Source organism: Lagopus muta, chromosome Z (assembly GCF_023343835.1).
Source record: "Lagopus muta isolate bLagMut1 chromosome Z, bLagMut1 primary, whole genome shotgun sequence".
Classification (NCBI taxonomy): Eukaryota; Metazoa; Chordata; class Aves; order Galliformes; family Phasianidae; genus Lagopus; species Lagopus muta.
Genome location: NC_064472.1, coordinates 46249066 through 46274262, shown reverse-complemented (window position 1 = coordinate 46274262; position 25197 = coordinate 46249066). Strand labels below are relative to the sequence as shown.

The window sequence follows — 25197 nt, the reverse complement described above, 5'->3', positions numbered from 1 at the left end:
TGGAAGTACCAGTTTCTGATCTGGATGATCTAGCCACAGTGCTGCAAGATCAAGCTAAGATATTGGGATGCATGGCTGTTAAGACATATAGGTGAAAACTTACTTTACCAAATTTTAGAAAAAAGACAGGAACATTCCAGGGGTGCCTGAAAATCTCATCTCCAAAACATGCATTTCTCTCAGAACATCTGTGTAGCCTTACTGAGACAGGCCCCTTACTTTGACCCTGGCTACTTCCAACTTCTGTTAGGAATAAAACAGAAGAGGCTTTCCAACACCAAGCCTTGTGACACAACAAAATCTTGCCTAGAAATAACCAGAATTGAAGTAATTGAGAGCAAAAGTCTAGTAAACAGTTCTCTAAAAAGGGACCACTACCGCAAGGCTGGTCAGGGCGTTGCTTCAGCTCAGGTGGTTTTAAACCAGAATACTTGTTTTGCAATACATTTATTTTGAGCATGTCTGATTAGATACAGAGCCAGTAATTATACTCTTTCTGAACTTCACTGTTTCATTCGTACAATTATAGTAAGCGATAAGCCTTCGTAGATAGCTTTAGTTTTTCTAATTAACTCCGAATAAAATCTTTTGTATTCTGAAACTGCACATTTCTGTCTTATCAGGACTGTCCAGTTTGTTGTTTTGGCAAAAATAGTGAGCTGAAGTGGTGAAATTAGGGTCCAAATAATATGTATTGCAGTAGTGTCACCACTTCACCTTAAATCCCAGGGAATAATTAAGTACTACGTTAAAAGTACGTACTCTCAATATCAGAGGAAGTGCCTTTGAGGTGAACAGCTATCTTACTGAGAAAGAAATCAGAACATGGCTGTCAGCGTCATCTTTGTGACCATGGCCTTGTAACTAAATGCCTGTCAAATAAGTATGTATCAGTATTTAATAAAATCAGTTTTCATTTTCCGTATCTGTTTAAACATGCCTTTTTTTTTGTTCCAACATGAAGTCAGTAAGATGACTAAAACAGGCAAACAGGACATAACATTGCTGGTAGAAAAGAGGGGAAGAAAGGTTGGAAAGACACTACAGAAGTGAGTAAAACCAAATGCCTGCTTAAGGTGACACTGGACATAGTTTGAGATACTGGAACAAAATAATTTTTAAAATGGTTCATAACCCATTATTTTTCATACTGATTTGACCTGCTATTCTGATGAAAGGACTAGAACGTTTCCTGAAAACTAACTACTATTAAGTAAGGTTGTTTCTTTCCAAAGGGATCTGAAGGAGCTGGGAGCAGAGGTATAGCTATTAGGAAGTGAAAATTGCTAAGTTAGTCTAAAGACTGTTGGTTGCCATCAGGAGACAGAACACCCAAACTGACACACTTGAGGAACAGAAACTTTATCTGCTTTCAAGCCATAAACAAACAGGTCACAAGAGAGAAAGCCTGGTAGAAGTAAAGGTTAAAAAAAAAAAAAAAAAAAAAGACATCATTAGCTTCTGTTGGAAGTAATGTTATTTTCTGTCTTATTCTATGTGTCCCTAAGAAGAGCTTTTACTACTATCACAATGTAAATGTATCCTCCTCAATTTTACTTCCTTTTTTTTTTCTTTGAATTCAACTGTCAAAATCTGTTAATGTACGAAGCTTTTGTGAACCCAAGAGCTCACTAGATTTCGTAACTAGCAAACACAGGGTTAAACTTAAAGCATCTCTCCCTTTCTCTTAAGAAATACATCAACTAACCTTCTAGTTACTTAAGATGACAAAGTAATCCTCACTTAAGAATTACATTTTGTTACAGATGGAGGTTTCTTCATCATCAAGTTAGAATTTGATACTTAAACTCCAAATTGGAAGTAGTTTATTCTCAAAGCAAAACAAAATGCTTCCTCATGGAGTATAACAGTGCTGCAAGGAGAATTTCTGCATGTTCTTGCCAGGATTATTATTATTATTATTATTATTGATGAAATATTAATAAAAAAAGATACGTAAGTATGCCTTTCACTTGGTCATAAATAGCTGTTGCTGACATGCATTACCCTAAATTTACCCTTCCTTCTTTTGCCTTTCTCAGGGACAGATGAACTTTATTCTCAGGATACAAAATATTACATTCCTCCACGACTGTGAACAATAATGACCACTAATACATTTTTCAGGAAAAGTGACTGCCACACTTGTTAGTTTCTCAATTGCCTTAACCTCTCCCTTCCTGAGCAGTACTAAGTTACTGACAAGCAGCAACCATTTTGCTACAATCAAATATATTTATCACCTACTTCCAAATGAACAGAAATTTTGCAGTGCTTAGTGAGATATTAAACAAGTTGGTAATTCAAGAGCACAGAATGCCAATTTCATCTAAAATTTCTATTCTACACAGCACAGATTTGTAAATACTTCTCTTGTCACTGAACTGCATGTATGTGATTATGTTTAGTAAAGAGTTCTCCTTTCTTTAATTCCCCCCTCCCCCCTTTTTTTTTTTTGAAATCTAAAATTCTGATGCTTCAGTTTAAAAAAGACATGCAAATTATCTGAAAATGTGAAAATAACAACCATGTCTCTGAACTCTTCATAAACTGATACAGCGCCTACTTTCCATTTGCTCAGACACATTAATGATCTTACTACCAGTTTTTGCAGTCATCCCATACTAAGTATTATTTCAGCATTACAGGAAATATCTAAGCAAAGAAGATAAACCAAGCATAAAACAGTTAAGACAGTTTGAAGTGACTTCTTTCCACGCTTGTCATATTTGTCTCCTGCTTAGGCGTGTAGCCCATACCAATTGCAACTTTTTGCTTAGATCTGTTGCTTCTTCTCTGCTATGCTGAAGATGCTTTTGTAAAGATTATGAATACTCTTATCTTAACCTAACAGAAGACTAATCTTTTATTTAAAAACTATGGCAGGATCTTGTAGCCCTGAAACAAATTCCAGATTTTGAATCTTCCTAATTCTAATTCTCTAACCGTAGGTATTATTCCTAGTACCCCTCAGAAGCATTTTCTGCCAATTTTAATTCAGATACTTTTCCTTCTATACTCCATTTCAGAAATTTCTCTCTTAGCACCAAAAAAGCACCCCAAAACTGAAAACATATAAATAATTTCTCAAACATATATATCTTGCCTTAATCTAAAAATGTCTATTCTAGTCCTTCACACATCCATAAAGGAAACTTTCTCTCTTGAAACTTGTCTCCCTCTGTTCTGTCCTTGTGAGGCTACACCTTCAGCACTGCACAGAGGCCTGGGGTCCTGAGCACAAGCCAGTTGTAGAGCTGTTGGAGTGAGTCCAGAAGAGGCCATGAAAATGATCAAAGATCTGGAACACACCTTTCTTAGGAAGAAAAGTTGAGGGAGATGAGCTAGTTCAGCCTGGAGAAGTCTCTGGAGGGATCTCACCGAGGCTTTCCAGAAATAACAGGGAGCTTATAAACATGAGGGATGCTGACTTTTCAAATGGGCAGGTAGTGATAGGACAAGGGAAACGGATTTAATCTAAAAAAAAAAAAAAAAAAAAAGGGGAGGTTTAGATTAGATGTTAGAGGGAAATTTTTCACTCAGAGTGTGGTGAGGCGCTGGCAAAGGCACAGAGAAGCTGTGGATGCCCCATCTTTGGAGGTGCTCAAGGCCAGGTTGGGCTATCTGATCTAGAGCCTGATTTAATGGGTGGCAACTCTTCCACAGCAGGAGGTTCTAACCAGATGATCTTTCAAGTCCCTTCCAACTCAAGCCATTCTATGATTCTATGATCTTCAAAGACTAGAGTAGGAATAAAAGCCCATTTTACAAGATAACATGACACTACCTTATACTATGAAGATGTATTCTACTCTTTACATCATTTTCTGTTTTACTCACTAGATACTTCCTGATTTCCAAAACAACGAAATACTGTGGAGAGTTCTGTACAACCTTACCACCAAGACCGCAGTAGCTTACACAGGATGCTCAAAAAGAGATTCTGAATTCCCTTCCATTGAACTTCACCATTTGAGATCCTGGAATAACTTGTGTTCATGTTAGTCACAAAATTATGAGAAATGAAGGAAAAAAAAACAAACAACAAATACTGCCAGTAAAATTATCAATACTGAAAGCAAAAGAATTACAACCATGTCTTCCACTTCAGATTTTAACACAACAGAAAATTATACAAGCTATTTTTCAGTTCCAATTTATAAATTCCTTAAGCCAGACATGAGCAAAGATGTATTTCTCTCAGTCATCAGTGTAAATAGTAATATCAGAAAAGAAATGAAAATCCTGTCTCTTATCTCTGCAGTGCATGTGCAAACAATATGTACATGTGTACGCACACATCTGAAACAAAAAGTCAACTCCAATTTTTGTTTCATATATTGCAAGCAAATTTTCAGTACAAGCCAGTCTAGAAATATTCTTTTTTTTCTCCCCAAACTGCTTAACTGTAATTACATTGGCCTTACCAGAAAAAATATTTGACTTCTATGCTTCAAAACCTAGTGCACACAAAATGAGCTATCATACCATAAGCCATGGGCTAATAGTTAAAATAACGTACATTTGATTCACCATCACCTGCATGTTCCTTCTTGTTATTAAGAAACAATTCCTGCTGTTGTGCCCACATACCTTTCAGGCAGCAGTATTACAGCTTTGGTGTTAAAACAAATCTAGGCTGCATTATGCTTTTATATCTAAACATAGTCTCTGGTATGCCACAAGCTACAGCAGGAATAGTCTTGGGCAATTAGAATGAAACACATTTAGAACTTTTTTTTTCCCCACAAGGAAAGGGACAGCTATGGAAAATGCTATGAAGAGATAATAGTTTTTTCAGTACCGTATCCATTGAATCTAATTTATATTAACTTGCACTGATGAAGAAAAAATAACGTGGTGAGCTTTTTTTCTGGGGGCTGGAAGGTTTACAGGAACTGTAAACACTCAAATATGAATAAATGTCTAAATGAATTGAACTTCCAACTATAACTAAGTTTCCATAAACAGTTTATCCTCATCAAGCTATTGCACTACTGCTTCAGAGACAATATAATGAGGTCAGCTTTACTTAGATTAAGTTTAGTTCAATTTTAACATCAGGGGGATTTAGCTTATTCTTTGAGCTGAATGATGGTTTAGTTTGAGGTGAATACTGCCAATTCTAGTATATAAACATCATTTATTAATGCACTTCTCTTAAGCGAAGATGATGAAATCAAAAATTCATAGTAAAAGTAATTGTAACTCCTCAAATACTAATATAACGAACTGACTGCATGCAAAATACATATACTAAACCTATATCTAAGTAATTATGTTACGGAAACATTATTACCATGCTGATATTTACAAACAGCAGGGGTTTTTTTTCTGTTTTTCTCTTTTTATGTAAATGCTCAGATCAATAGTAGGCACACCAAAGTTTGCCTCTAGCCCCTCAGATCCAGATTTGATAATATTTCCAGGGCAACATGACTATTCTACTTTTAGTAAAGTAACAAAGTTCACTTCAGTTACCTGAAGCTAAGGAAGGTGAAATGAAGTTACTTCAGCAAAATTAATTAAAGGCTGAGTTTACTAAGCAGTAGAACTAATCAAAGCCTGAGTTTGGATCGTTTATTGCCCGAAAGATGATCATTTCATAAAGATGAGCATTTCATGCTAGACCATAAATAAAAAGTTTATATTATGACCTTTAACACATCATTTACTTGCTGTTGCATTAAAAGATCTACCACTCCCATTGGACTTTAGACTCATCACACGATTAAGATCTTCTTCAGATGCTGAGTAACTCACTAAAGTTACTAAAGAAGGCTGACAAGACTTTAGGTCCCAATTTTTCATCCATATTTTATCACATGTTCATGCGATTATAGTGCCAAAAAATATTTCTAGAAGAGCCATGCAGTTTTCTTTCTATGGAGAGAATAAAACCAAACCTAATCTCTTTTTTCCTTTTCCTACACAGATATAACAGGACTGAAGTTTGAGGTACATCAACATAAAACTCCAGCCAGACTCCTGTAAATGATGGGAGAATTTATCTTAACCTAACAGCTGAGAAGATGAAACAAGATTCTCTCATCGCTCCAACATTTTGATATTTTACATCAGGAAACCAACTAACTTCAAATGGACAACATGAAGAAGTCTGTTTCCATAGAAACAAGTTAGATGAGAATGTATACCAACTAGTGGTCTAAGGAAACAAAATTGGATTGCAGAAATGTGCCTCTGAAATACATTTCAAAGACAAAAAGTATTTTAGATACAGGATCTTGTTTCAAACATTTTGTTTCAAACATTAATGAATTCAGTAAAACACACTGGTAACAAGATTTTCAACCTAATGCTCAAGCACTTGAAGTAGCTTGTCACTATAAAACTTTATGTACGTATGTTTGTACGCAGTTCATTCTGCTCTGAAACAGGCTTAAAAATAAAATATTTTTAGAATTATATCTATTTCTAAGAAATGCAACTTAAAATTAACTCAGGAAGTTTCAAATACAGAATTGTAGACGTTGTCTCTAGCAGCTTGTGGTACTTTCATTATCATTCAAAGCCTCTTATGCTCTCTACGCTAGCTTTTATGTAACTGACTAAATTATTTGAGCTAACTTTTCAAAACAAAAGTGTATAAAGAAAGCCTAGCACCTCTGGAAAACGTGAGTCACCTAATCTTTCATTACAAGTGAAAGAAAATTTATAGTATAACTAATACCACAGGAGTATAGCTTTTAAAAATATTGCCTTTTACACTTATTTTATGAATTCATACTTCTTTGGCAATCCAGTTTCATAACCGTCACCCTACTAACCTTACTTTTTTACTACTTCAACCACAAAGTTCTATATCCTCAGTAACATTCAACTAAAACAAAATGGAGCTCCAGTTGACAAGATATTTTCTCCTTGTGAATAAAACTCTAAGATACTAAACCAATATCTACCCAGTAGTAACGCATGATCCAAACCAGAAGCACTGTGACGTACAGACATATTAAAATATCTCTGAAATCTAAGCATGTCAGAATATTTCTAGATGTTACAACAGTCATGATTTCTTTTTTCCTACAAGTACTGTACACATCCAAGCATGAGTTGTTATGCACATATGCAGATATATGTAAGTTGTGAGAAATAACTTAGTATTACACACTAACAGCATTCTACCCACTGCATGTACTACTGATAGTGAAGAGTAATAAAATACTATGTATAGAACATATGCATGGTAAAACAAATTAAGGAAAAGAAGAGAAAGTAGTAGATTACATGAATTGTCACATAAAAAGAACAGTCAATACATTTTCCTGCTTTTAGGCTGCCACAATTTCTTTGTCTCCATTCTAATAATTTACCTAGGAGACTGTACATAACTTTTGGTAGTATTAACTGAATACAACGTAATCAATTGCATCAGCTAAAGGAAAAAAGATTTAAAATGTCATTTATCTTTAATAAGCAGAATTTTATTTAGCAGTATTTAACGTTAATGAGCTCCTTATTTGAAGATGAAATAAACAAATACATACTCTGATCCAAAATCTCTTCCTCTTCTCCTTTTGACAGCTGCAAAGAACTTTTATCAGTATCCTTGGTTTCTAAAAAAGGGGATTTAGAATAAGCTGTTAACTTCTGCGTGTGAATGGAAATGAACATCATCTGCTAGAGAAAAAAGCCCTTCTGAAATCAGCTTTTTTTTTTTTTTAACCCTCTAACAATAATACGTGTACCAATCAATAGAGCAGTAAAAGAAATGTAATGAAAAAGAAACATTTATTTACATTTGTAACAGGAGAGGTTAGGAAAAAACTTAGATTCTGTATCACCTATCCATCTACATAGATAGAAACGTTCCACAGTTGCAGTAAAACCTGGAGAATTTTTTTTTTTTTTTTTTTTGAAGCTGTTAGTTTAAGAACATATGCAATTGCCAAGAATTTTTTTTTTATGGACCTTTGTGAAAGGGTAGCATAAACCTACTTGATCAAAGCTCAAATCCCAATTTCAATGGCAGCCTCAGTGATGTCAGCGAAAAAAATATCACAGATAATTCCAGCTAGTCCTAAACTTAACTAATAGCTGGTATCAAATATATCCCAACTTTCATGTGTTCTTGTGTCTGTATAATGCAAAAGACTGCCCAACAATGGTGCAGCAAATGACTCCAATATAACCAGCTCCAGCATGAGAAACAAATCTAGCTCTATCCAGGCAGTATTTTGCCAAATAACTATCAGTTTTCTAAGCATCTGGTTAAACATACTGCTTTACAGTATTTGCTGCCTTGTGTAGAACTACACAACACAGCCATATCAACAAAGCTACTTCTGAATACTGCTACTGTGGTAATAGAAATGCTTGATTCTTCCAATAACAATGCATTGGGATCTAGAAAACTTCAACTTTGCAGGAAATAGATAGAAGCTAAAGTAACTATTAAGAAAATGTTTATTTAAAGCACTGATATCTATGTACCATAGCAACAAGTTCAATTTTCTTGTGTATACGTAGGTGACATAGCTATAAAACCATGCCGGAAATTGAAAATGAATGCAGTAAGAAATAGACAAAAGACTGTGGAAGACATTTTGATCAAAATTAAGAGCAGAAGGTCATGATGCTCTTGAATTAACAACTTGCGTTTCATTCAAAATTTCATTTGCTTTCTATGACAATTTACACATTAAAGTAAAACAAACACATCAGTAAACATGAAGTTTTACACAAAATGGATTTCAAGCTTTTTTTCTTACCTTCTTGATGCCCATGTGCCATCTTTAGCATATCAGGCTTGACTGGAATAGGAATATTTGCTTCCGGTGGTATGTTTCTGAACATCTCGGGGTTTGCATTCTGTGTGCACGTTGTATACGAGACAGCATGCTTGGCTTCCATGTAATACATAATGTAAAAATTACACATTTCATCATTGGCTGTTCCCCTACAGAACAAAGAAAGCATGCAGCAGTGAGAAGAGAAAAATTAGGTGAATACAACTGCTATTCAATCTGTCCAATTTAACAGAATATTTAAAAAGTTGCAATTAAGTGCTTGTAAGTCCCTCACTCACTAAAACTTCTCATAGCTTCACTGCTTGAGGTTTCTTTCATTATACATTCTCTCTTTCTATAACACAGAATAACACCTTGCACAAGCTCCTCAGATATTTCAGGAATTTCTAAGAATAATGCTTTGATTCTACAGAAAACTGCATCAATGATTTAAACTGCTCTTTCCTCTTTTCTTTTTCTCCAGTACAGTCTTCATACTCCCCAACATATCATCAACTGTATACATATTCTGATGAGAAGAGGCAGAACTGTACCATTAATGTTGCCATAATATAATTCTGATACTCTGGAGCAAATCAAATCTAAAATAATTGCAAATGATTTCTGTGTTTAATTTCAGCAGCTATCACTTAAGACAGTCCTTCCATGTTCAAGTACATCAATTCATTGGCCATTCTCCACAGTGTTTCTAACAAAGCAAAACCTGCTTTCATTATGTATTAAAACAGCATAAATAACTCCTAAGGTTAAGAAGGCATTGCTATCTTGAGAACAACTTGATCACAAGCTTCTGTAGGAATAAAATGCGTTCAAGAGGAATGATTACACACTAGGTGAAATACAGTTCTTTGTCAGGCATGTACTTGAAACAGAAGAGGCTCTTCTGTACTGCTACATAATCCTACCATCAATAAAAGGAACAGCTGGTAAGAGAATTTTTCAGAAAAACATTACTTTATGAGGCAGACTACACAGAGGCTCTTCGCAACTGTGATATGTTTCTGTTTATTTATGCCATATCTTTTATTTATAGATACAATCCTGACAGTAGAATAAGCTATATCTTAAAAACAAAGGTTCACCAAATAAACAAAGGGTTTTTATGTTATTTTATTTTTTTTTTAAATCAGCGCTCATTTTATTCTCATAAAATTACATGGGTGTGGCCTATTAGCTATTTGTGGAAGATGTCAGTGCTGACTTTTCAAGCATTCATTTATTCACCATAGCAACAATGATGACACCAGCTGGAGGGGGGACAGAGGGAACATGGGAGAAGACTTTTTCAAAAGGGGAATTGGGATTTTTCCAAGCTCTGAAAATTTACAGTCCCTTGGAGACTACAAAAATCGGATTCTGACTTGGCAAGCTCTGCTTAAGCTTTTAGCAAGCATTCACTTCACTGCTGGACTTTAGTATCTGTCACCATAATTGCCTCCAGCAAAGAAAGAGGATGTGGAGCTCGCATCAACACCAGTCACCAGATGCGTCTAAACACTGCCAGGTTAATTTTTTTTTATATTTACTGTGGTTTTAAAAAAAAAAAAAATAGAGAAAAATACTGTTAGGAACAGTTTTAGTAAGCTCATGGAAAACACAGAATCCTACCATTAAATACCTGAACAACTGAGAAAGCTGTAGTTTTGTGAATGAGTTTAATGAGTAGAAATGCTGATGAATTAATTCAAAACAAAAATAATTCTGGAAACCACATTTATGCCACAGCTACAAGTACCTACAAGTGTGTACAGATTGTGGTAGATGATCCATACACAGTGAAGTAAAACGAAACAGAGGATGACCAGAGGGCTGGAGCACCTCCCCTGTGAGGACAGGCTGAGAGAACTGGGGCTCTTCAGCCTGAAGAAGGCTCTGAGGAGACCTCATAGGGGCCTTCCAATACCTGAAGGGGGCCTACAGGAAAGCTGAGATGGACTTTTTATAAAGACAGATAGTGACAGGACAAGGGAAAACAGCATTAAGCTGGATGAGGATATGTCTATACTAGATATTAGGAAGAAATTCTTTACTTATAAGGGTATTTCTTTACTTTATAAGGGTAGCGAGACATTGGAACAGGTTGCCCAGTGAGTTTGTGAGTGGCCCATCCCTGGAAGCATTCAAGGCCAGGCTGTATTGGGCTTTGAGCAACCTGGTCTAGAGGGAGGTGTCCTCCCTACAGCAGGGGAGTGGAAGTAGATGATCTTAAAAGTCCCCTCCAACCCAAACCATTCTATGATTCTAAGACTTGGCATCAGTCACCAAGGTAATGCACTGAAAAAAATCTTTAAGACTGAATTGGAACCTTTTGCAACAGAAATATGAACCTTCTCCACAATTCTACAGTATCTGTTTTCTTTTAAAATATAAATTTCTGAGATTCATATTTTTGAAAATAAAAATGTTTATTTTTGAAAGGAAAAGATACCTGATACGCCGTTTACCATGGTCCTATGCAATACACTGAGCACTGCAATGGGATAAACAAGCAGTCACTGTGGCCAGTGGCACCTTCCTTTACAAAGGCACCATCTGTACACTGACTGGGCTCCAATCCTTCAAAGTTCCTTAGACTAGTAGCAATAATCTTCTTGATACTGTATCAACTTCAGAGTTTACTCTGACACATCACCAAGTTCTGTTATAAAACAAAAGTGCTTGCATGGAGTACTTAGCGCTCTTTACCCAGCCTCTCCCACCTCCCCCTCAAAAAAAAAGCAGAACTTCTGATTTTTTTAAATTAGGTATAATTGGTGATTTCCTTGACTGAGGATAATTCAATCTTCTATTATGCAATAGTTTGAGCTTGAGGAAAAATCCAGCTAAAAGTCAATTTATGAAAACTGTTGAAGAGATGACTCTTGCCTCACCTCTCTACACCAGAGATTTTAAGCCTGTGATCTTCTAATTACCCTGAAAACACATGTAGTCAACTGCATTAGCAAAATCAGGTTTCATTTCTGAACCCTTGTCTGCCAAATCCTATATACAAGGGCTGCTCTGAAAGTAATGCCTCCTATTTTATTGCGTTGGCCCTTGAATTCAGAAGCACATGCTAGCAGTATGAGGTTGAACCCTCCCACCAATGTTCTATTACATTCTGTTGCCACGTGACGAGGGCAACACAGAGGCGATCTAACAAAATGGTGTCTGACATGGAACTGTGTATGGAGCAAAGCTGAGTCACTGAATTCCTCTACGTGGCCACAGCGACATGAAAGACAGCCCACATTCTCAGCCCACAGCCCTGAGTAAGTTATCCTTTGAGGCACTGAAATATCTACGTTCAGAAAGCAGACATTTGAGCAGGGTATTTTCATACATTTTCTACATGTGCAGTAAATTAGTTTAAAGAACTGAATCACAGAATCACAGAATGGCCTGGATTGAAAAGGATGATCTTCTACTTTCAACTCCCCTGCTACGTGCAGGGTCACCAACCACCAGACCAGGCTGCCCAGAGCCACGTCCAGCCTGGCCTTGAATGCCTCCAGGGATGGGGCATCCACAGCCTCCTTGGGCAACCTGTTCCATTCCATCACCACCCTCTGAGTGAAAAAATTCCTCCTAATATCTAACCTAAACCTTCCTGTCTCAGTTTAATACCATTCCCCCTTGTCCTATCACTATCCACCCCAGCAAACAGCCGTTCACCTTTCTGTTTATATATTCCTATTGCACATTTGTCAACTTGGTCTTATAGCACTGTCTGTTCTTCTCAGGAAATGGTGTGACTAAAGGAAACAGTTCAGATTTTCCTACTTATTATCAATTGTCACTTACAGTTTAGTTTTCTTTTCATAAAATCTTGTATATTTTCATTTTAACAAAAAAGGTGACTGGTTAAGGTTAGATTTTATGACGGTTCAGTATTTATCACTATCTTAAAAGCTTACAGAAATTTTCTTTCTGAAATAGAAAGAGAAATGACAAAGCTTGAATATTTTATTTTAAATGACCAGTAACTTCAATTTATTCAAAACATATTCTTTAAAATTAATATTCTAATATTAATCTAAGAGTAGAATAGCTAGATATCAGAGCAAGGAGTTTGATAGAACAGCTTCACTTGAAGAGCGTTCTGAGCACTTCAGAAAAGTGATTATTCACAAAATAAAGCCCTAAATATTGATTAATGGAGATAAAAGTCTTGCAAACTAGATGGCAAAACAGATTACTCCATGAGAACTTAAGTTTGATAGAAATATCTTAGAAGAATAAAACTAAAACATTTCTTCATATAATGAATATACTGAATTAAAAAATGTTTAGAAAGGCAAAGTCAAGCAGTTTACCCTATATGTGTCTCTGTAGTTCTGCCTTCACCACTGAACACGCATCTAGCTGCAAGAATATCATCATAGCTAACATCAACAGGATGTTCCACGGGATAGAATGCCTGCAAGAGAGAATGAGTCACCCTAATTAGTAAAAGCATCCTATATTACTGACGTCAGTACACACACAAAAACAGTACGTGTCTGAAAAGTAATTTCATTAATGTTTTTGCATGGTAAGTAATCACAGCAATGCTTGCCAGTATTCATGTCTAGTGGCACAATAATGTGCACCAGTGGAAACATGACGCAAATCTAAGGCATGTGATATTAGTTAAACTTCTTAGTTTTAAATAAAGACAATTAGAATTGAAAGTATAGTAAGTTAAAAAAAAAATCCAATAACCAACCTGTGGTACTTGTGGACTCTGTCTACCAATTAATGTCCACTGACCATTTCTCACTCTGTATCCACTCACTACTTTACCTGGAACACACAAATACATATGTGAACATTGTTTACTTCTAAAAAAGGATGCTGCAGGTTCCGTACCATGCCATTAAATGATTGGTATACTTAATATTGCAATGAAATTCTTACCTAGTCTGTGCGTATGAACTCTGTAGGCAAAAAGGTGCATTGGAAATCTTTTGTAATGGCAAGCAATATCTGCATCAACCACTGTTGAAATACGGTAAAAAACACAAGAACATTAATTACCGAACAGAGAAAAGCTATACTACTAAACTTCATTTAGGGTAAAAGTAATTTCAAGAAGTGGGTAAGAGAGAATTTTAATTTAATTTATTGAGATTATTCAATCTAAGTTTCAGATAAAATCTACTGAATATGACTGTGAGTAGAAAATGTTCAGAAATTTGTTTTCAGAATGTATTTTCTATGTTTTAACCTCTTAACCAACTAGAAACATAGGAATGAAAGCTTCAAAAGAGCAGCTTTATTTCATTTATTGAAATTGACCTTTTATGTAAATGTCAACTATGTAGCATAAATACAAATGCAGATGAAGTATCCAAATTTTATGGATTTGTGGGAAAGGGGAGAAAATAGGCAGGATTTTATCAGTAAAGAAGTGTTTAAAAGGACAACAAATCAAAGAAATACTTTTAAGAACCCCAGGAGCTCTGTTGTTGCACAGATCATTGCTGTTTTGTAAAACACTTATCTACAACACTGATTGATTTCCTTTGCAAATGAAATGTGATAATTCATTTCATTACAGCAATTAGCTCTTGCACCAGTATGGCTCTGATACATTTTCTTCCATGATCAGCAGAAAAAAAATAATCAGATACTGACACTACATGTCCCTTTGTAGAGCTACAACTTACCTTTCTCTCCAGGTGGTATTACAGTGTTCACAGACATCATTAGATACATTCCAGCAATCAAAGGCTGCCTGCAATGCAAAACCCAAGCTCTTTTAAACAAACCCTTTGTAAAACCAAATTAGAAGTGACACAATACACAATACTGTTTAACATCGCTAATTTCTAAGTGTTTACTTGTGAAACTGTGCTACAGAACCTGCTCCACAACACGTTCTCTTCCCTCCTATGTTACACATGTAACTACAGTTTTTAAAGCATCTTATACAAAATAAGTAAAGTAACACATAAGATTATCTCCATAATTGCTATTCTTATCCCGAATTTCTCAATGTTAGCCTCTTAACTTGGATTAATTTTGCACTGACAGCAACATAACACCAAATCTCATGGAAGGAATAAAAGCTTTTGCCAGCAGATGATGCTTTGGAATTCTTAATATATTCAGTTTGTCATACTTTTACTTCACACACTTCAAAAGAAATCTAAGCGATTTCAGTGTCTTCTCTTCTGATAAAAAAAATTGCACTAGGTTCAGTATTTTTAATTAGACTTACTTTTGATGAGTCAGATGCAAAGTTACACCAGAGCAGTCCTTGTGTTTATCTGTACAAATAATTAAATAGCTTAATCATTGCCAAATAACTTTATGTAAAAATACATACAGAAGTATGTTTAAAAAAAAAAAAAAAAAAAAAAAGACACTAATCTGTGGTATAAAAAAATAACAACAGACAAAATAGGCTTTAGCTCTTCTATTTTTCGTAAATAACTCCAGTGGAAATATTACTCAACTCTGACCAAACCTGAATATCACTATATTGCATTTATAGCAAAACCTGTAATACATAGCTTTTCATCCTTCAGAGCTTTGCTAACTGCATTTCTTGTCACTAAAAATTGCAGATCTTTAAGAACTAGTTTTGGGGAGATGAAGCCATGCCATTTTTTGCAATAGCTAGAAAAACTATTTTGCTTTAGAAAAATTGCATACTGACAAAACATAGGGAAAAAAAAAAAAAAAAAGGAGTCCTGGGACTTTAATCTTTGTTCTGCAAGAAAGTGAAGTTATGTCAACACAAAAAAATAGCGACAGTGAGAAAAGGGGTATAACTCTAAAGCTGGGAAACATACCCTTTCACCCTGTAAGTCCAGAAAAGGAGATCGGAGTTGCTATGCATCTGCTGACAAGTAATAACTTGAGACATATTTTCCTCCTACCAATATGTAGGTAAGATTCAGAACTGAAAAACCAGTGTGTTTGAACAGAAGAAAGGATTATGATGACAGTGGAACTATACAGAACAAAATGAATCAGTAATTTTTTAAAAAACATTAGTCACAGCCTTTCATTATTAAATGATAATAAACACTTCCACATCTAAAAATCTGAATCAGTAATTAACAGCAACAACAACAAAAGGCAACCTTTCACTGGAATGGTAGCTCTCCCATCCGGAGTACACCAGTAGTCTAACTGAATGCTTGGAAAGAATACCTAATGAGAACTTTTTTGAGAACAACTGTGATGAAACAGATGGAAAGCAGCTGAAAATTCAAGTAGCAGTGCAGAAAGAGAACTGATTCAAAGCAGATGGAATTCGAGTGTCTTTCTTAAGCTACACATAATACTGCCTCAGATATAAAGACTTATGTACCTACGTTCTGTGTAAGGGATCTAGCATGGGTTTGATAAAGCCCTGACAACTGCAGCTCACCTACAATCACACACACAGCCAAGCCAGTCATTGTCACTTTGTTTTCATATTTCAGCTGATTTTATAAAATCTCCAACACTCTAAGAGAGTCTTTTAATAAAATAACATTCTTACCTATATCATTTTTGTGCTAACATGCAAGTTTGTAAAGAAAAATACTATACACTGATAAAGAAATCTAAACTTCAAGATAAACACATTCTAAGATGGAATGTTCTACTTCACTTTTTAAAACAGTCAAGTCCTTCAGTAAACACATTCACCCGGCATGCCATTTGCCAGGTGGCAGAAAAGGAGATAGAGAAGATGACCCAAGCTGTAGAAGTAAAGGGGAAAGGACCAAATAGACCAAGAGAGATCAGATAACATCAAATGACAAGAATTAAGATACAGTCAATACTGGGCTCAAACAATGCAACAGGTTACAAACCGAAATTGATAGAATGCGATTACCTTTCTTTTGTAACAAGTTAAAACAAGTTATTATTGACACTAGGGAATATTTCTATATTCTTATGTGCTGGGAACTACAAAGGTAATCATATGATAGGTAAGAAACCATGTTAGACATTGGTACAAGACATACAGGATGAAAGAAATTATATACATTGAGATTTTATGTATTTTTTTTAGTAAAACTTGAAATAAATCATAAATACTTTAACAACTGCACTGCTTATCTCTACAATGCATATCTGAAGTTTGGTACCTTCACAGATCTTAGGATGGCTAGACTTATTTACATTTGAACCTGAATGCTAAAAACATAGGCAGTAATAAAAGCAACAAATTTCTGACCTACTTTTCACTTGTAACTATCTGCTGTCAATAAGAAGTCAAAATAGCTTATACATTTACAGTTTTTAGAAAAATACAAAAAGTCAAAGTGAGCAATTATTATTTTTCTAAACAGCTTTTTACACACACCATGTCCTGCCACCCTTCCTCTCCATTACCTTCACTCAATCCGTTTTTGGTTGCCACCTTGTTTTTTAATTACAGACATTATACAGAATGTTTTCTTTTGATAAGGAGAGTATAAAACGCCTTCCTAAATATTAATATTTAAATATGGATCATAGCTAAGGACAGAAGGAAAGTACAATTAGTTTAATTACTGGTTCAAGAAATGAAGAAATATCTCTTTTACAAATTGTTGTATATAACAGTTGATAAACTTTAGCTATGATATGATATTCCTCCCTCCCCCCCCCAAAAAAAAAAACTGATAGGAAGTAGAATTTTCTGCTAATTCCCAAATAATTACTATTTCAAGTCAAATATTTTATACTTGCAATTACCTACATGTCACAAAATTTAACTCTGAGCAGCACTTCTGAATTCCTAAGTCATTGAAAGTATAATAAGTTAACTGAGTATATTTTATCATTTCTGCTCCTTCAAATGTGTACATACTAATATACAAAGTGTAATATTCTTACATATTGGAAAACTAAACTTATCAATAGACATCTCATTCCATGAAAAAAAAAGCTTCCTTTAGGTAATTCCTTAAGTGTGTAAGAATCTCTGGAAAAAAAAAAAAAAAAAAAAAAAAAAAGATTTCTCTACTGGGTGTCTTTGGACACAAAAAACCCAAGGTTTAGGACACTTACATTGCTAGATTCAAATTACATTTTTGTACTACTGTAATTTTCACAGACAGAATCAAATATTTTCCACTCACAATAACAGTAAAAAATAGTTGATTTTTTTTTTTTTTTTTAAACTTAAGTTTTTAGGCCATCACAGAAAAAAAAGTGAAAACTCTGAAACTGAAAGGAGAGAAAATCCAGTCAAATTCCTTAACTACTGAAACAGTACACAAAGCTGGTACTGTCTTCTAAATTATATCATTATCAGTTCCTACTTTCTAAACATCCATATTTCTAGGGGTTTGTATAACATTGATTATATGGAGTCCTGCACAGAAGTGCATAGAAGACACACAAGTAATAAGGATGTCATGTTGAGGTGCTGGTTTTTATTTCAGGTGCCAATTTCTTTCATTTCTTTCTTTGAGAAAAGGGCTTTTTTGACTATGAAATTTGACAACCAAGTCAAACCCAAAAAAATTCTTAGCACATCCTCAACTAATGTGCAATAGGAGTTACTAATCTCATTTTTTTTTCATACACATAGTTGTACTTAAAAGAGAAAACGAACACTGAGAACTCTCACCGTCCCCAAGCAATAATGAAGACCAGGCTCTCAACTAACAAGTTTTCTTCAGAGGTTTGTAACTTTAATTATGCATGATTTTAGCAGGCAAGGAATCACAGGCTGTACATGTCCATGAAAATCAATTCTTTCAACTTCTGTCATGCACATTTACACACATCTTCCATTTAAGTAGTTCCAGCATACTCAGCTCATTCATCCTACTTGTCTTCCCACATTAGCATTATTGCCATTATGCCACATTATGTTTTCATGTCACAGAAGAAACTTCAACCTCAGAAAAGTTATAAAGACAGTAGGACACTACTGAGTAGGACTCTAGATTGCTCAAAGTTGGCAGCAAAGAGGTATACATAAGGGAGGCTGCATTGCATGAGGAAACTGTTAGCTACATCCTTTCTTCTCCATTCAAAACTAGGTAACATCTCTGGATCATGTAGCACATTATCACTAAAGATTCAGAGGCCGTAGGCATAGCACAGGAACTGCAGGTGCAATGAATATTCCTCCCAGTTCTTTATGTCTTCTACAGCTTTAATTTCTGTTCAGAGCTTCTGGTTTACGGTTTCTCTGAAACAACTTCTACTTTCTCCTACCAGTACTAAGAAATCTAATCTACTAAGACTCATTGGTAATGACACTATTAAAGATTTTTTTTAATTTTCTTGCTATGCGCATTTTCAAAATGCCATAAATTTACCTTATCTTTGGTTATTATTCAGTTTACTTCCCCTTTACTGTCCAGCACTTGTTATCTCTTACACCATAACAATTTCCACATATTTGTTTAAATTCTACACAGTAAGGTATGACAGAATTGCTTCAAGAGTACAGAGATCCATATGTTTCTTTGTTCCTCAATGCAACAGAAGCCCTAAGATGAAGATTTGACATAGCAAAAATAAGAATTTATGCTTCTCAAAGATGTCAGAATAACCTAGTTCAAGCTTAAGGAGCATATTAGAGCATAGCATTTTAAAAATTTTAAATAATCTTATTACAAGAAGCTCAGATCAGACAGATAGGAGCACCCTCATTTTCATAAGCCCTAATCCTTATGGGAGACCTAACTATCCCACTATCTACTGGAGGGAGAACACAGCAGGGCATTTGAAGTCCAGGAGATCCCTGAAAAGCTTGGACTTTCTTGTTGAAGTGATAGAGGAACGAATCAAGAGAGATATTGGACCTCATTCTCGCCATTAGGAAGGGGCTTCTGAGGAATGTGAAGCTCAAGAGCAGTCTTTGCTACAGGAGCAGTGAAAAGAGACTGAGAGCAGCCCTGCCAAGAAGGACTTGAGTGCTCCGGTAGACAAAAAAGCTGGACATGTGCCAGCAGCATGCACTTACAGCCTGGAAGCCCATCTGCCTTCTGACCTGCTTCAAAAGAGGAGTGCCATCAGGGAGAGGGAAGGGACTGTCACCCACTGCTCTGTCCTCGTGTGGCCCTATCTGGCTTACCAGGGAGGTGGTTGAGTCACCATCTCTGAATGTGTTAAAACCGTTTGGATGTGGAGCTCAGGGACATGATTCAGCGGAGCCTTGTTAAGAGTTAGGGTACTGCGGTTATGTTGCAGTTGGATTTGAGAAGATCTTTTCCAACCTGAGCCATTCTATGATTCTATGATCCCATCATATCCAGGTCTGAGGCCTTCAGCACAGGAGTGATATGGAACAGCTGGAGCACATCCAGAGGAGGCCATGCAAATGATCAGGGGACTGGAGCACGTCTATGAAGAAAGGTTTTAAGAGCTAGGCCTGTTCAGACTGGAGAAGGCTTCAGGAGATCTCACTGTGGCTTTACACTATTTAAGATGGACTACAGAAGAGATGGGCAGGGATTCCCCACACCACAGATGGTATGAGGAATAGGAGTATGGAATAACAGCTTTAACAGAAAGAAGGTAAACTCATATTAGATATGAAGAAGTGGAACAGGTTGCACAGAGAAGTCATGGAGCTCCCACTTCTGAAGGTACTCAATGCCATGTTGGGTTGGACTTTGGGCTCACAGCAGGGTGAGGAATAGATGATCTTTAAAAAGGACGATCTTTAAAATCCCTCCCAGACCAAACCACTCTGTGACTACATTAATATTTCTATGTACATTAATGCAATCCAAACACTGACTGACAATAAGTGCATTACCATGCTTGAAATGACTTTCACCTTTTTTGAAATATGAAACACTATTTCCACTATTTGCAACTTCACAATCCAAACACAGACACTGCAATTGATTGGCAAGTAATAAGTCATATTCTGCAACAGCTGTTCAATTAATGTTAAGCGTGTTCATGCGTATTTGTTCCAACCTTCTAAAATACAATTAGGAATTACATAGGGGCAAATAATTTTCTCCCTAAACACAGATTTACTTATCTACTTCATTAATTTAAGTCATTTGCTCTGTATCCTTCGAAGAAAATAAATCTGTTTACCAGATAGAAAGGAAGTCTCTAAAGAAGTAAAATTAATACATTAACTTTATTACAAATATGACTGCAGATCTCTATCTTTGTGAGTGGTACAAGCAGAGAAATTTTTTTGTGGAGATAATGTAAATATTCTTAATGAACTGAAATGCTATAATTAATATAACTTACAGAATGAAGTTCCAGAATACATACCTCTAAATGCACTGATATCACCATAGTGTACCTGCAGTACAAAAAATTTGCTCCCTGTTTCTCCTCCAACCCTGAATCCAACACCTATGGGTAGGAAAACAAGGCTTTCAGAAACAATAAAATGTAATTTAGTTCACCAGGGCTGAACATATCTACCACAAATACAGATCTATCAAATACAAATCACTGAAACTGCCTAGAGAGAAAGGGTATATAATTTTACTGAGATAAATGAAGCATAAAACTCAGGAAAACTACTGTCATGACACGCTTTCCCAGATTAAAAATGTAAGAACAAAATTTAGTTATTAGTGATCAGATACCTATTTCAAGCCAAGAATTCTCTAAACACAAAACTCTGATCACAGATTTGAGGTATATATTACACACATAATATAATTGATAAAGTAATAATTAAAAAAAAAAAAAAAAAAAGAAATCAGATTTTCGTCATTCCTGCAGAATTTGGAATAATTTTCCTCTCATCTCCCCGTCTCTCCTACTACCTGTGAAGAACACAAACTGAGTAATGCTGACTAACTGAAAACACACTGTAAAATAAGGTAAGAAACAGTAATTAAAAAAGATCAGTGGTGAACTACTTTAAGACAACAATTAACATTGTATGCTGAAAATGTCTTGTGGAACTCATGAAGCTATTTTACTTGCTAATGGAAGCAACAACGGGCAGAGAAGAAAATAGAGGGATCTGAAATAATTTGTAATAATGAAATTGCAAAAGATCACCACCATCACAAAGGGAATTCTCTACTGGTTATACAACGAATGCTCTAGAAAAGCAGCACCAGAAGCAATTTCAACTTCTACAGACACTGAATCCCAGTAGATTAAAACTGCTCATGGCAGGAGCCAATTTATAAAAGGGACTGCAGTTTCCCTGTTGAGAAGCATGATATCGTTATGATAAAAAAACAATACCTTGTATTTATGGGCAGCTTAGAGGCAGAAAAATTATTACAAACAGGTTTAACAGCAGAGCAAACAACAGACTTCCACAGAATCCTCTAAGCAACAATTTTTTTTAATTGACATTCTGATAACCAAATCAACTAACATTTATGGCAATAAGCATGAAAATTGTATTTCAAATAAACCCCTTGATGACAGTATGTATGTATTGTTCATGGTTAATAAAAAGAGGCAGTAAAAGAGAAAAAGAATCTCAATTTCAGGGTTATACTTATATAGACAGATACAACTTCTACGTGTCTTATTTGTAGCCTACAAGATTTTGATTGCAAATCAGCAAAGTGGACTCGTACATTCAAAAGAGTACATAAGCACGTTGCTCATCTTCATGAAATACCAAGAAACTAAAACCAAGTAAAATTATCCACTATACTTAACACAGAAAAAAAAAAATAATTATTTAGATTCAATTTGTCTATACTTTCCTAACACAGAAATATTTCAATTCAATTTCAGAGAGATAGCATCAACTGTGCCACTAAAAAATACATTCAATGTATACATTCCAAAAAGACACAGTAGGAATTATGAGATTAATGTTATTTAGAAATAAAGCACTAATTGTTACTTTTTTTCTCCCATCTGAAGACCATAATGATATAGCAAAAAGGACAACAAAAAAAGAAACCACAAGTGTATTAGCTAGCACAACATATTCCCAGTTTATGAAATTTAGGTTCATACTCGTTCCATTAACTAAACATGATTTCACACAAGTTTCCTAGATATGCCCATTGCTCATCTCCACATCCTCTCCTCTGCCCCTGCACACAAGGACTTCACATAAACGTACGATACCTTTGGGTAGCCTGGTAGGTGGAGCATTTCTTGCCCAGGCATACAAAATATTTGATTTGTCTTTGCAGATTCCTTCATCACAGTCCCTAAAATTATCAGCAAAAAAAAAAAAAAAAAAAAAAAGGAAATGTTTTTAATTTTGAAATCTGAAATCAACAGGTAAATTATATGGAAAATTACTAATTTTAAGCTCACAGAATCACAGGAAGGTTTAGGTTGGAATGGGCCTTGAAGTCCACCCGGTTCCAACCCCTGAGATGGGCAAGGCTGCCCCCCACCAGCTCAGCTGCCCAGGGCCCCATCCAACCTTGAGCACCTCCATGGATAGGGCACCACAGCTTCTCTGGGCAGCTGTACCAGGGCCTCACCGCCCTAAGATGCATGAAGATGCTTTTGGACATAATTTGATTCGACATGTTTCTTTTAATGTAGATTACTTTCCCAGCTATCCTTACATCACCCATCTTTTTCACTCTTTTCTTCCCTCAGCTTTAAGATAACATAGACACGATCATTCTAAATGAAAAAAAACGATATTCAGAATTCATCTAAAGATCACTGGAAATTAAAGGCATGCAAAAAGACTGCTTAAGAAGCAATAAGTAGATGCACTCATACTCCTTCCTGCAGTTAATGCCAGCACAAAGCTATAAATTTTTAGTTTACAGTACACTTTCCCAGTTTGCTTGTGTGTTTTTTTTTAAGCAGAAAATTATAAAAAAAGAGAAGTTCATGTCAAGCTACCTATCATGAAATTCTTGAAAGAATTATGATTTGATGCCAGCCTCTGTGGCTAAAATGTTGCAACGTTGTCTTCCTTGGAACACCCACAAAGGCCAACGACACTGAGCAGCAACACAAGTGAAATAGCTCCTCTTGTCTGAGTGGTTTCCTTGTTTGTTTTAAAGGTATCTACTATTTGTATGGATATTTTGTTATCAGAAACCAACAGACAAAACAGATGAAGAAAATGTGCTCAGAAAGCAGCCTGCAATAAAACAGACTCACAGAATGGTTTGTGTTGAAGGGGTCTTACGAATCATCTAGCTCCAAACCCCTGCCATGGGCAAGGACACTTGATTCAGGCCAAGGACCTTGCATTTAGCATTCTTGAACTTGCTGGGGTTCACTCAGGCACTCCTCTCAAGCCTATTAAGGTCCCCCTGGAAGACAACTCCTCCCCTCAGCAGGATGTCAGCCTCACCACATCTTGGTATCATTTGTGAACTGCACTCAATCATACTGCCCATGTTACTAAGATGTTCAATGGCATACTTCCAATACCAACCCAAAGGAACAATACAGTCAACCACGTGGACGCTGAGCTGTTGACTACAACTGAGTGTAGCTATCCAGAAATTTTTTTAACCAGCTAGTGGCCCATCTGACAAAGCTATCTTCAATTTACAAACAAGAACATCCTGCACTTCTCACAAGTCCAAGTGGTTGACATTACTGCTCTTCCCTTATTCATTAATGCTGTAACCCCTTAATCACTGCAATTATCAAATTCACTAAACACCATATTCATCAGGCACAATTCACTCTTAGTGAAGTCATACTGACTGCCACCAGTCACCTCTGTTTTCCTTGTGCACATGGAAGGCACAGCTTTCTCTGTTTACCACTGCTGGTAAAACAAAAACTGGGAAAAATAAAGTTTCACACGCAGTGCAAAAAGAATAAAGACAAAAAACAAGGGCTTTTAGCAGATGCAGGCTCTGTGACTTCTTTGTTGAGGATGCCTCTCAGATGAGGATTCATCCTGGTCTGCTCTCCTCCAGAGATAACTAGTTCTAGATGTATATAGGAAAAAGCAGCAAAGCAGCTCAGCTGGACATTATGAGTTTCTATCAATCCCAAAAGCCTTAATGCAGCAAAGTGTTACTGCTTTCTTCTGACAGAAAGCACTGCTATGATCACTAGACTACCTACAATAAAGGGAAGATGTCACTTCTACCCCCTTGCTAGTTTTGACTGTAATGCAAATAATTTCTAGACCTTCAAAAAAACTAACTTGATCTCCCAACCCTTTATGCCTCCCCTCACCACCCATCCTATCCTCCAGTGAAACATATCCCAAAGAGAAACCTATTTAAGGTTAATTGGAAAAAAAAAAAAAAAAAAAAAGCCATACAGCTGCAGGGAAAAATCTGTACAGCTTTCAACTGGTGCAAGTTAATACAACAGAAGACTGCATGGATCTAACCAGCTACTGTGCTGCACAGGTCAGAATACATTAGGAAGGCTGGCTGGGAGGAACAAGAGCAGAAACCATAAGCAAGCATAGTCACAGTTCTGCAGCCACCATCTGGGCCATCTTACCTTCATTAAACCACAATTCTTGCTAAGGTCTGTCACGTAAGGATATTCTATCATATCAGCTAGGCAAAAATCAACCAACCAAAGAAAAGATAAGCTATTCTAATCTTCTCTTGGGTATCAGGAGGAAAAAAAGAAGAAATACACAGCTCTTTTGCTATGC

The 25197-nt window shown here is 35.9% G+C and overlaps 1 protein-coding gene across 4 annotated transcripts in view; it reads right to left on the bottom strand.

Annotated features, from left to right (window-relative positions):
• The window catches only part of PAM (peptidylglycine alpha-amidating monooxygenase), a 121159-nt gene that overhangs the window by 27601 nt on the left and 68361 nt on the right, over positions 1–25197 (bottom strand). For all 4 annotated transcript variants that reach the window (XM_048932283.1, XM_048932285.1, XM_048932286.1 and 1 more), the window contains exons 6-14: positions 22713–22798; positions 20925–21008; positions 14953–15001; positions 14399–14466; positions 13647–13727; positions 13456–13532; positions 13064–13167; positions 8730–8917; positions 7506–7574 (exon numbers count right to left, since the gene is read on the bottom strand). In XM_048932283.1, the coding sequence (XP_048788240.1) occupies positions 7506–7574; positions 8730–8917; positions 13064–13167; positions 13456–13532; positions 13647–13727; positions 14399–14466; positions 14953–15001; positions 20925–21008; positions 22713–22798 (806 nt within the window). The remainder of the gene's footprint in view (positions 1–7505; positions 7575–8729; positions 8918–13063; positions 13168–13455; positions 13533–13646; positions 13728–14398; positions 14467–14952; positions 15002–20924; positions 21009–22712; positions 22799–25197) is intronic.